General features: G+C 41.4%; 1 protein-coding gene across 2 annotated transcripts in view; it reads right to left on the minus strand.

The window, feature by feature from the left end:
- The window catches only part of LOC109870791 (ganglioside-induced differentiation-associated protein 2-like), a 31582-nt gene that overhangs the window by 15664 nt on the left and 2692 nt on the right, over window positions 1–13226 (minus strand). For both annotated transcript variants that reach the window (XM_020461411.2, XM_020461406.2), the window contains exons 3-11: window positions 6159–6298; window positions 5576–5729; window positions 4826–4914; window positions 4347–4423; window positions 3767–3926; window positions 1334–1484; window positions 1128–1204; window positions 693–769; window positions 423–562 (exon numbers count right to left, since the gene is read on the minus strand). In XM_020461411.2, the coding sequence (XP_020317000.1) occupies window positions 423–562; window positions 693–769; window positions 1128–1204; window positions 1334–1484; window positions 3767–3926; window positions 4347–4423; window positions 4826–4914; window positions 5576–5729; window positions 6159–6298 (1065 nt within the window). The remainder of the gene's footprint in view (window positions 1–422; window positions 563–692; window positions 770–1127; window positions 1205–1333; window positions 1485–3766; window positions 3927–4346; window positions 4424–4825; window positions 4915–5575; window positions 5730–6158; window positions 6299–13226) is intronic.

Raw genomic sequence — 13226 nt, forward strand, 5'->3', positions numbered from 1 at the left:
GAGTTGGCCAGAAAAGCAAATATTTTCGTAATGTTGGTGTCTGTGATTTGGGCTGTGTCACTGCCAATATCTAATTTTCTGGGAACCTTCTCAGAGCGTTGGGAAGCCATTCCATAACAGACTCCAGGTTTCCAAAACGTATGTGTACCCAAAAGCTATCCCGTTTCAGTTCTCGGAAAGTGGTAATTTGTACATGTAGGTAGGGGTAAAGTGACTATGTATAGATAATAAACAGCGAGTAGCAGCAGTGTAAAAACCAAAGGGGGGGTTAAAGACCCCAGAACAGGGAGAACGGTTTCATCTTACGCATTCAGATTTGATTCACTTGTCGTATCTGGTAACCAACAGTCTGTAATCGTCTCTAGACTTCAGTTCTCTCTCGCTCTTCACTAAATCAGTAAAATATGTGGTGTGCCTCTTACTTCGTGTCTACAATCTCATGAAGCTTCTTAAGGAATTCAGAGTCCAGATGGTTGTGTTCTCCGGTCAGAGTGTGGAAGTAAACCATCACATACTCCTTCACTGTGATGTGGTCCATGACATGGATGAAGTAGAGCAGGGCCTGTAGTGAAGTAATACACACATGGTGGAGAGGTCAAGGTTTGTTCACAGAGCAACAATATTGATTTATTTTCTATTGTGCAACTAAAACGGTGATGTTCATGATGTTGCCTCCAAATGAAGCCTGGTACCTTTTCCATGTCAATGAGGGTGACAGGAATATTTCTGCCCACAAGAACCATCACTGTCCTGCCACACATGTCAACACCTGTGGAAACGCACACCACTAAAAGATAAGCCCAGCAGCCTGCCAGTATTACTACACTGCCTCCTAGAGGAGACAGGAACAATTACATTCAGTGAAAAAGGAGGGTGTCATGAACCTCACTATATTATATCTATGGTTGAAAAAGTATAAAAAGCGATCCAACTAACTAAATAAACGAGTTTGAAGAAAGAGAACGCAAGAGAAGGAGTGAAAGATGTCCTGCCATGACAGAGGCTGTTTCATTACTGGTCATTTTTTATCCTGAGAAAGAAATGATAAAACAGATTATTTCACCCCCGGATGCTGTGTTCAATGAGCTGGAAAAAGGATTTCACATACAGACACACACTGAACTCACCAGTTTGATATAAGGCTTTCAGTGCTGCTATGTCAGACAAGTCCTCTGCTCTGGCTCGACATAACCAGCGGTTATAACTGCAACGATAGGAGAGGTTATAACACATTACAGAAACACTGTACTGGCTTAGGGTGTACTGTAAATGTTGGTAAAACTAGGGTATAGGATGCATGGTAGGGATGTAGTGTACAAGTTGTGTAACACACTTTCTCTGGTGCTGTTTCTGCATGGTTGCATCAGACAGCTGGCCCTGCAGGATTAGTTTGCGCTGTTTGTCCACGTCTCCCTCCATCCGGGAAAACGCATGAGTCCCCACCTGGCCCAGGTCTGAGTCTAGAGTCTCCGCCTCAGAGTCAACTACACAGCACACACACAGATACAACAATCTATGAAAATGACTCAACTCTAAAAGAAAATACACTCTCCCTAATTGTTATATCAACAAATATATTTTGAAACCATTGCTCTGAAAAGTCTGTGTGTGTGCGTGTGCGTGTGTGTGCGCGCGCGTGTGTTTATTCCAGTGTTTGTTGTCGTTGGGCCTGACTCACACCTCTAGGTCTGGAGTTTTTAATCTAGGGCTGAGCCCCATATGGACAAAAGTCATCCAAGGAGAGGCAATATTAAGGCATAAAAGCATACACATGGCTAATGTGAGTAACTAAAGATAATATACCAGTCCAGTATATTCATATACATCAACACATCTAGACAACTAAAACAACCTTACGGGATGAGAAACTTTTTCAACATTCAAGAAAATATCTGAACACAAGAGGGATTCTGCATTCCTCTATTGAAGACATACCGGTAAGTGCCAAAATGAAGGAAACACCAACAAAGGGTCTTAACAGGGCATTGGGCCACCACGAGCCAGAACAGCTTCAACGCACCTTGGCATAGATTCTACAAGCATCTGGAACTATATTAGAGGGATGTGACACCATTTTTCCATGAGATATTCCATCATTTGGTGTTTTGTTGGTGGTGGAAAACGCTGTCTCAGGCGCCACTCCAGAATCTCCCATAAGTGTTTAATTTGGTTGACATCTGGTGACTGAGATGGCCATGGCATATGGTTTACATCGTTTTCATGCTCATCAAACCATTCAGTGACTACTCATGCCCTGTGTATGGGGGCGTAGCCAAAATAATGTCTTGCCTAGCATTTTCATACCCTAAATATGATGGGATGTTAATTGCTCCAGAACCACACCTGTGTGGAAGCACCTGCTTTCAATATACTTTGTATCCCTCATTTACTCAAGTGTTTTCATTATTTTTCCAGTTACCTGTACATCCTCCTCTCTGCCATCAGAGCACCTGTCAGGGCAGCGCTCAGTGGAAAAGATGAACCAACAGAAAGACATGGTTAATTTAACAATTAGGCTCCTAATGCCTTCCACACCGATGTAAGAGCCATCACTCTGTCTGTCTGTGTGTAGTGTTCCACCACTGGCCGAAGGTATGACTGAGATGTTCCACTAACTCGACTATGAAAGATCATCCTGCATTCTTCTCCCATGTCCACTGAGTGCGTTTCCATGGATACAAATGACCTGGTTTTAAACCAGGTAGTACTGGCCAGGACTGTGCTGTTCAGACTCCAGGAAATACAGCTGCTGCTTAGAGATGAAGAACTGCCGGTGGCGGCAGGTCTATTATCACCATGTATTTATACAATGCATCACCTACATGGAATGGATGTTGTTCAGGGCCTAAACTGAACACCCGCCAAATGCGGCTAGATTTTGCAATTGGCGGATAAGATGTTTATTTCACCAGCCACGTTGGCAGGTGGTCAGGACTCCACAGTGAGAGCATTTCACTTGTATTTGCAAATAAAAATAGAGTTAGAAGTCAAGCATGAGCACATTTAGAGCCTTAAAAAAGTGTTTGTTTTTGAAGTGTTTGTCTTTCTGTTTCATAGCTGGTACCTAATCACACAAAGACCTATGACTCCTATTATATATATACCCTACCTCGCACATTGTGCATAAACACTGCCTGGCTGGGGAGCTGTGTGCACTGTGATTGAAGTGAAGATTCATTTTTTCAAGTCTACTAAAGTGAGCGTTTTTTTCTTTGTGTTTCTTAGCTATTTACAATGTTTTGTTCACAAGCTAGATTGTTTTTTAATGTTTGAGTACAGTAGCATGTCTTCGCTGAAGCAGTCAGATTCTCATATGTCAGTCACACTGTCACTGACAACTCCAGCCGCTCCAAGTGCCGTCACCTCCTGCCCTTAAAACAGCAGCTGAACATTTGGCTCATCTATTTTGGCTAAAAGATTTGGGTCACATCTTTGGGGTAAAAATGTTGCAATATACCAGATCACTTCTTGCTAGTAATACATATATTGCTTTAGAAACATTACAAAGCATGCTCATCCGTTTTTTTGTTTATGGTATAATTATGTCAGAAAAAATATTTTGTCTGGTAAAAAAATCTGATTGGCTGGTAGATTTAAATGTATTATAATTTTTTATTTTTTTTTATCTACCTGCCACAGTGGCTGGTGGATCAAAAAGTTTATTTCAGGCCCTGATGTTGTTGCTATGGTAACCCTATTGAAACCACTATGCACAACAGCTCAGAGATGAGTCACATCTAGGGGGTTGTGGGAAATGTAGTCTTACCTTCCAGACAGCCTGGTTTCTCGGCGATGCGGATCTGTCTCTCTGGGACTACAGGCTCACCTTCAGAGTTCCCGATGTCAGTCGGGATTAGGGGCAGGCTGGCACACTCCTCTTCCTCAGAACGAGGGTAGTAGAGAGGCAGCAGTTTCCTGTATGTGGGCTGTGACACACAAAATGACGTTAACCACACAGATATTAGATGCCACACACTCACACATGCTTTCTAACACAAAAACCTTCACACACATCCTCAGTTTCTAATCACTATGTGCATTTTCCCTCTTATCGGTGAAATACACTGTCTTTTTGTGTGTTTGCCATCTTTGACATGAATAATTACCTCAAACTGAAACATTCATGTTATATTTGATATATTTAATGTTCTCTATGAAAAACAAATTAGTGAGTAATCACAAGAAAACTTCGCCTTCGAAACACAGCTTAAATATTTCATGCTCCAAACATTCCCCTTAAGTTGAATTTCACACCAGAAAAGAAATGAACAAGCCAGTGCAATTATATGCATGTAAAACCTAAGCATGTAAAACCTAAGCATGTAAAACAAGAAAAAAGAACACACCTCTTCTGTGTCTGTCACAGCGAACACCACCGTCTCTATGCTCTCTCCATACTTCTCCAGAAACCTGCGGACCGTTCCTGCAAACACAGTTATACACACCGTAACAGACAACAGATATGCTAGCTGATGTGTAGTGAGCATTCTGGCAGAAAATGGTTGCTTTGTATCACCCAAGTGTGTGCTAAACATTGGTGGTGGGATAGGTGAGTTTCCCCCTTACAATGTAAAGCGCTTTGAGCACCTACTGCATTTGTAAAGGTGCTATATAAAATGCATTAAATTATTATTGAACACACCTTCATATAGGTCAGGGGTCATGGATGAGTTACTGAACATCATGCCAGTGTCAATAGTTGACAGCCACAAGTTAACAACATGAAATTGTGACAGTGTACTATCCGCTAATGTATAAGAGATCATTAACTTAGTGAATGTATGCTGTGCGTGTGAGCTGTGTGTGTGTGCTGTGCGTGTCTTACTGAGGGCAATGTGTGTGGCGTCCTCCAGTGGGTATCCTCTCTTAGTTGTGCTGACCACACAGACGGCCACAGATGCCATAGCCTGCTCTCTGCAGACACAAACAGCTCAAACATACTAACAGTAGCCACACCACAAACCCCATTCAATTGACAGTGCAGTACACACCACAGAGTAAAGTGGTTTATGTACATATTACCTTACCTGTACCCCTGCACAATGACTCAGTACTGGTACCCCCTGTATATAGCTGTGTTATGTTATTGTGTGTAACTTCTGCATTTAAAATAAAAAATAACGTAATATCAAATATTTTATTTTTAAAAAAATGCATTGTTGTTGGTCAAGTAAGCATTTCACCTGCTGTATTCAGTGCATGTGACAAAAAAGTGATTTGAGAAACATGGTGACCGAGATGGCCATGGCATATGGTTTACATCGTTTTCATGCTCATCAAATCATTCAGTGACTACTCAGGCCCTGTGTATAGAGGCATGAGGCTGTAAGGGAGCACCTCACGTTACACACACACCTGTGTGGTATTGTGGGGAGAGAACACTTCTCTCGTATGTAAACAAGCTGTGATCTAATCAACATGCCTAATCAACTTGCACAGTGGTTTAGATGGTACAATGATTATCTACACTATACTTGCTTGTTTTGTAACAAACTGAAATTAGGCAAACTATTCGAATTTCTGCAACCAGGAAATGGCAGAACGATTTCTGCATACTGCATCTTTAATGTCTTACTTGGCGAGCTGCATGACGTTCCTATAGCAGTTGTACAGAGAGTTCTCAGCAGCCGTCCTGTACTTGGTTTTGTACTTGGGGCCCACCGTGTGGATGATAAAGCGCGCCGCCAGGTTAAAGCCTTTGGTCATCTTTGCCTCGCCTGTCCGACATCCTGTGGATAAACACATACATACTGGTAATACAAGTATATCAAGATCCCACAAAGAACACACCAAGAGAACATTCTTCACCTTCAACACAGCCTAGAAGGGGATTTACATAGCAACAATACCCAATGGATACAAACCAACACTTTTTCCTTTTCTAAAATATGCATTTGTATAAAAACCTGTCTGTAATGTGTTGTCTCCACAGTGCTCACATTATGTTAACACATGACATTCACTTTCCCAGCTTAACACAAGGTCATGAGCAGTAGAGACAAACCAACAGAAGTTAATTGGACAACAAAAATAAGCATTCTGATTTATCAAGTTGAGATAGTGTTTTGAAACGGTGCGGTACTTTCTCATGTTTCGTGCCCACTGAGCGCAAACCAGTCATGTTGTGATTAACCTGATGAGTTAGTGGTGCCCCCTACCTTTCAGTTTGAGCATCTCGTCTCGAAGTTCAGGCCCAGCGTAAGTGTGGATGCTCTCAGAGATAGGGTTCTTGTCCGTCAGAGTCTCATTACTCGTGTTTACGATCGCTGTGCAGTTCAGCAGGGCAACATTGCCATTACTGAGAGATGACAGCAGAATGAAAGAGGGTCAGATGTCTTAACTGTATTGGCCATACTCAAGCTCCATCTCATATCTCCCTTTGACATCAAAAAGAAGAAGAAACTGTACTATGAAACAAAGTTATATAAACAATGAAAGCTTTGGATTACCTTCAATACAATTTTGGGCAAAAAGGCAAACTTCGATCCATATTCCCTCTGATATTGCCAACTACTTGTATTACTTTTTCATTGGCAAGATTGTTGTTGGCCTACAACAATAATAATCCCAAAAATAATAATATGTTTGGGCAAAAGAACACAGCATTAGCCTTTGCTAAATGCATAGAAATTAAGAAGAAGATTGTGGGAGCCGTTTTGTTAGACTTAAGTGCAGCTTTTGACATTATCGAAACTGCTGGAAAAACATACAGGACCAGTCAAAGGTTTGGACACACCTACTCCTTCAAGGGGTTTTCTTTATTTTACTATTTTCTACATTGTAGAATTCAAATCATAGTCGCACACCTCATGTAGCCTAGCCCATAGGCGTATATGTTTTGTTAAGGTTTGTTAAAGTGGCCAAATAAGTTCTTAAAATTAAGCACATGAATCTGTTTTACAACGGGTGCAGAGCCTAACTGCCATACATTAGCAGCACTTGAGTTTTAAGTTTGGGGAAGATCATTTTTCACCATAAAAGTTCACCTTTATAATAAAAGCATTACATGCATAATCACATTTACATTCACTTTTGAGAATGGCGTTTTCCCGCTAAAGGATCATTCACGCTAATAACCTACTGCCGTGTGAGCATTGCTGCGCTTATGTGAAGAAATAGCCTAATAGTGTATCAACATTTTAAGCTAAACGTTCTGATTGGTTGTGTCAGCCTCATTGCATTATTTAATTTTTGATGCTAGTGGTTGTATTAATTTGGGCTTCATCTCATCCCACAACATGTTTGGAATATTTCTTTCTAGATAGAATAGGACAACTTTTGTACTATGGGGGATAGTAAAACCGACATATTCTAGTGCTTTTGTTGTTCGTTAGGCCTGTCCAATTTCAATATCTTTAATATGCGCCTCGGAATTGGTTAAGGACGTGCGCAGTTGCGTCCCCGATATGTTGGTCTTCACTTGTAGCCTGTGAGAAAGACCCGATCATGTGACGGAGAGCCATGTGAGTGAGGTGCATCGGAGCATGCAGCTGGGAGAAGGGAATTTTAATGATTATATTCAGCCTAAGGGCACAACGGCCACAAAAGGCATGTTTTTTTTTTAGGCGGCATTACTACCACACAAAAGGGGATGCCGCCAGGAAATTCGAGGCATTATCAAGTGCTTGTCAAATATTGTGCAAGTGTGTACAGCCTGCACAAATAAAACAAAGCAGAGCTCACACCTTTCATGCAACTTTTTTCAAATCATCATTAGAGTCGCATCATGCAGACCTAGAATGTATTCAAAATTAAACATATAGCCCTAAAGTTACATAAATAGCTCTAAATTAAGCATATAGGAGTACCTGTTTCTTTGTTAAGCACTCCTTCAAATCATTTAGGGAAAATATCCTTACTATTTAGCTATGTTCAATTGTATTCTTCATACTAGAGGTCAACCGATAAATCAGGGACGATTTCAAGTTCATATAACAAATCGGTAATCTGCATTTTTGGAAACCGATTATGGCCGATCACATTGCACTCCACAAGGAGACTGCGTGGCAGGCTGACTGCCTGTTACGCGAGTGCAGCAAGAAGCCAAGCTAAGTTGCCAGCTAGCATTAAACTTATAAAAAACAATCTTAACATAATCACTAGTTAACTACACATGGTTGAAGATATTACTAGTTTATCTAGCTTGTCCTGTGTTGCATATAATCGATGTGGTGCCTGTTAATTTATCATCGAATCACAGCCTACTTCGCCAAACGGGTGATGATTTAACAAGCATAGTCGCAAAAAAAAAAAGCACCGGCGTTGCACTATTGTGTACCTAACCATAAACATCAATGCCTTTCTTTAAAATCAATACACAAGTATATATTTTTAAAACCTGCATATTTAGTTAATATTGCCTGCTAACATCAATTTATTTTAACTAGGGAAATTGTGTCACTTCTCTTGGGTTCCGTGCAAGCAGAGTCAGGGTATATGCAGCAGTTTGGGCCACCTGGCTCGTTTCGAACTGTGTGAAGACCATTTCTTTCCTATCAAAGACCGTAATTCATTTGCCAGAATTGTACATAATTATAACATTGAAGGTTGTGCAATGTAACAGCACTATTTAGAGTTAGGGATGCCACCCGTTAGATAAAATACGGAACGGTTCCGTATTTCAATGAAAGAATAAACGTTTTGTTTTCGAAATGATAGTTTCCGGATTTTACCATATTAATGAACTAAGGCTTGTATTTCTGTGTGTTATGTTAGAATTAAGTCTATGATTTGATAGAGCAGTCTGTCTGAGTGGTGGTAGGCAGCAGCAGGCTCGTAAGTATTCATTCAAACAGCACTTGCAGGCTCGTAAGTATTCATTCAAACAGCACCTGCATTTGCCAGCAGCTCTTTGCTGTGCTTCAAGCATTGAGCCGTTTAGGACTTCAATCCTATCAACTCCCGAGATTAGGCTGGTGTAACCGATGTAAAATGGCTAGCTAGTTAGCGGGGTGCACGCTAATAGCGTTTCAATCTGTGACGCCACTTGCTGAGACTTTGAAGTAGTTGTTCCACTTGCTCTACAAGGGCCGCTTTTGTGGAGCGATGGGTAACGATGCTTTGAGTGTGGCTGTTGTCGATGTGTCCCTGGGTCGAGCCCAGGTAGGGGCGAGAAGAGGGACAGAAGCTATACTGTTACACTGGCAATACTATAGTGCCTATAAGAACATCCAATAGTCAAAAGTATATGAAATACAAACAGTATAGAGAGAAATTGTCCTATAATAACTACAACCTAAAACTTCTTACCTGGGAATATTGAAGACATGTTAAAAGGAACCACCAGCTTTCATATGTTCTCATGTTCTGAGCAAGGAACTTAAACGTTAGCTTTCTTACATGGCACATGTTGTACTTTTACTTTCTTCTCCAACACTTTGTGTTTGCATTATTTAAACCAAATGTAACATGTTTCATTATTTATTTGAGACTAAATTGATTTTATTTATGTATTATATTAAGTTAATACTGAATGAACACTTATTTTGTTATTGTCATTATTACAAATAAATAAAAATTGGCCAATATCGGCTTTTATTTGATCCTCCAATAATGGGCGTTGAAAAATCATAATCGGTCGGCCTCTATTTCATACTATAAAATGCCACAGAATTCTAAGCAAATCTTGTCTACTAAATGAACTAGTGTAGCCCATAGCCATATTAACGTAAGGACAATAGAGAGTATGCTATTATGTTTTTCTGAAATAGACTACATTTTCTTCATACCATGTTTCTTTATAACTGTCTTAATAAAAAAAACATGAGCTGGCACACACCCAGAAAAATTATTTTGTTTGGAGGTGTTGACTAACGGCGAATAAACTATAAAGATAGAGTCACACACTCCATATAAATCAAATCAAATGTTATTTGTCACATACACATGGTTAGCAGATGTTAATGCGAGTGTAGCGAAATGCTTGTGCTTCTAGTTCCGACAATGCAGTAATAACCAACAAGTAATCTAGCTAACAATTCCTAAACTACTACCTTATAGACACAAGTGTAAGGGGATAAAGAATATGTACATAAGGATATATGAATGAGTGATGGTACAGAGCGGCATAGGCAAGATACAGTAGATGGTATTGAGTGCAGTATATACATATGAGATGAGTATGTAAACAAAGTGGCATAGTTAAAGTGGCTAGTGATACATGTATTACATAAAGATGCAGTAGATGATATAGAGTACAGTATATACATATGAGATGAATAATGTAGGGTATGTAAACATTATATTAGGTAGCATTGTTTAAAGTGGCTCGTGATATATTTTACATCATTTCCCATCAATTCCCATTATTAAAGTGGCTGGAGTTGAGTCAGTGTGTTGGCAGCAGCCACTCAATGTTAGTGGTGGCTGTTTAACAGTCTGATGGCCTTGAGATAGAAGCTGTTTTTCAGTCTCTCGGTCCCAGCTTTGATGCACCTGTACTGACCTCGCCTTCTGGATGATAGCGGGGTGAACAGGCAGTGGCTCGGGTGGTTGTTGTCCTTGATGATCTTTATGGCCTTCCTGTAACATCGGGTGGTGTAGGTGTCCTGGAGGGCAGGTAGTTTGCCCCCCGGTGATGCGTTGTGCAGACCTCACTACCCTCTGGAGAGCCTTACGGTTGTGGGCGGAGCAGTTGCCGTACCAGGCGGTGATACAGCCCGACAGGATGCTCTCGATTGTGCATCTGTAGAGGTTTGTGAGTGCTTTTGGTGACAAGCAGAATTTCTTCAGCCTCCTGAGGTTGAAGAGGCGCTGCTGCGCCTTCTTCACGATGCTGTCTGTGTGGGTGGACCAATTCAGTTTGTCTGTGATGTATATGCCGAGGAACTTAACTTGCTACCCTCTCCACTACTGTTCCATCAATGTGGATAGGGGGGGTTCCCTCTGCTGTTTCCTGAAGTCCACAATCATCTCCTTAGTTTTGTTGACGTTGAGTGTGAGGTTATTTTCCTGACACCACACTCCGAGGGCCCTCACCTCCTCCCTGTAGGCAATCTCGTCGTTGTTGGTAATCAAGCCTATCACTGTTGTGTCGTCCGCTAACTTGATGATCGAGTTGGAGGCGTGCGTGGCCAAGCAGTCGTGGGTGAACAGGGAGTACAGGAGAGGGCTCAGAACGCACCCTTGTGGGGCCCCAGTGTTGATGATCAGCGGGGTGGAAATGTTGTTGCCTACCCTCACCACCTGGGGGCGGCCCGTCAGGAAGTCCAGTACCCAGTTGCACAGGGCGGGGTCGAGACCCAGGGTCTCGAGCTTGATGACGAGCTTGGAGGGCACTATGGTGTTAAATGCCGATCTGTAGTCGATGAACAGCATTCTCACATAGGTATTCCTCTTGTCCAGATGGGTTAGGGCAGTGTGCAGTGTGGTTGAGATTGCATCATCTGTGGACCTATTTGGGCGGTAAGCAAATTGGAGTGGGTCTAGGGTGTCAGGTAGGGTGGAGGTGATATGGTCCTTGACTAGTCTCTCAAAGCACTTCATGATGACGGAAGTGAGTGCTACGGGGCAGTAGTCGTTTAGCTCAGTTACCTTAGCTTTCTTGGGAACAGGAACAATGGTGGCCCTCTTGAAGCATGTGGGAACAACAGACTGGGAGTTTATATATGGAGTGTGCGACTGTCTAAAATAAATAATGGATTTTATTGTGAAAGTGTAGGCTATATTACACTTTTTAAAACGTAGATGTTCCAAAGGTCTGCATCAATGGCTTGTAGGCTATGCATGGAAGCCAGGAGATGCTAAACGTGTTCATGCCAATTAACGGTCAATTACCATGAGACCGGCAGTTATTTGCTTGAAAATCACCGGCTGACAAAATGTCATGACCACCACAGTCCTAAGTGTTTCGTATCAAGAAATTGACTGCATCACTTCTTGTCTTTGTGAGAGGTATTGACATGTTGAAGCACTGAACATGCTAGCAGTAAAATCTGATTTTAAAAAAACACCTCACGGAACAACATGGACTGTGACGAGACACACACACATTCCAACAAACTCTACACACACTAATATTGTATAATGTATTGTTTTATTTAGGATGTAGGCTATTATTTTACAATGATGTATTGATTTATTCCTGTTTGGACGCCAGGAAGAGTAGCCGCTCCCATGGCAGCAGCTAACAGAGATCCCAATAAATACATCAATGGCTGCATTTACACAGGCAGCCCAATTCTGATATTTTTTCCCAATAATTAATATTTTCACCAATCACATCAGATCTTTTCACAGATATTTTTCTGCTGATTTGATTGGTAAAAAGACAAATTACTGAAAAAAAATATCAGATTTGGTCTGCCTGTGTAAATGCAGCCTATGTAACAACAGTTTAAGTTAGCCTACATGTGTGTTTAAAGTGAGAATCCTGCCCATAGGGCTTTGTCCAGCTGCATAAGGGTAACTACTCAAGCAGGGTAACTACTCAAGCAGCGTGACGGTACTGGGTCATATGACATCCTAAGGCAGGGCTAGCCAACCCTGTTCCTGAAGAGCTAGTCCTGTAGGTTCACTCCAACCCTAATCTAGCACACCTGATTCTAATGATTAGCTGAATCAGGTTAGTTAAAATTGGGCTGAAGCAAAAACCTACAAGCCTGTAGCTCTCCAGGAACCAGGTTGGAGAGACTCATCTCAATGACTATGAAAAAGAATGAAACTTCAAAAACCTTTATTTTGGAAATCAAATCAGAAGGCAACTGTGCTACTTAGGTTTTTGTATTCACAAGCAAAGCACACACACGATCAAGTTTACGGTGAAACACGTCTGTTTCACTTCACTAAAATGCTTGAGGTAGCAAAACAAGCTATGGAAAAATCATAATTGCGTCCTCGCACTTCCTTGGCAAATTACTGCAGTGCTACTTCAAAAAGGTTGGATGTGAATGAGCGAAGTATCTTAGGCCTTGTACACACTTGTGGTTAAAGGAGAAGTGCACAGCCTCGTTTTTCATCAATACTCTGTCAAATCACAGTTATGCCAAGACAGCAAGAACCAGTGTCTGGAATGTGTTTCATGTGACACTTGTTCTACAACACCTTGCTAGCTACATTATTTGATCATGCTAGCGAATAGCTAGTGTAACCAACTCTCAGCAACACCAGGCACAGTCTCACATTTGACAAACCCATCTGATTGTTACACAGAAGCCCATTTTCACTAGAGGAGCTATTTCCCAATCAATATTTGCAGTGCACATCAAGCTACAGTGTCTTCTGGGAAA

The sequence above is a fragment of the Oncorhynchus kisutch genome, linkage group LG26 (assembly GCF_002021735.2).
Source record: "Oncorhynchus kisutch isolate 150728-3 linkage group LG26, Okis_V2, whole genome shotgun sequence".
Classification (NCBI taxonomy): Eukaryota; Metazoa; Chordata; class Actinopteri; order Salmoniformes; family Salmonidae; genus Oncorhynchus; species Oncorhynchus kisutch.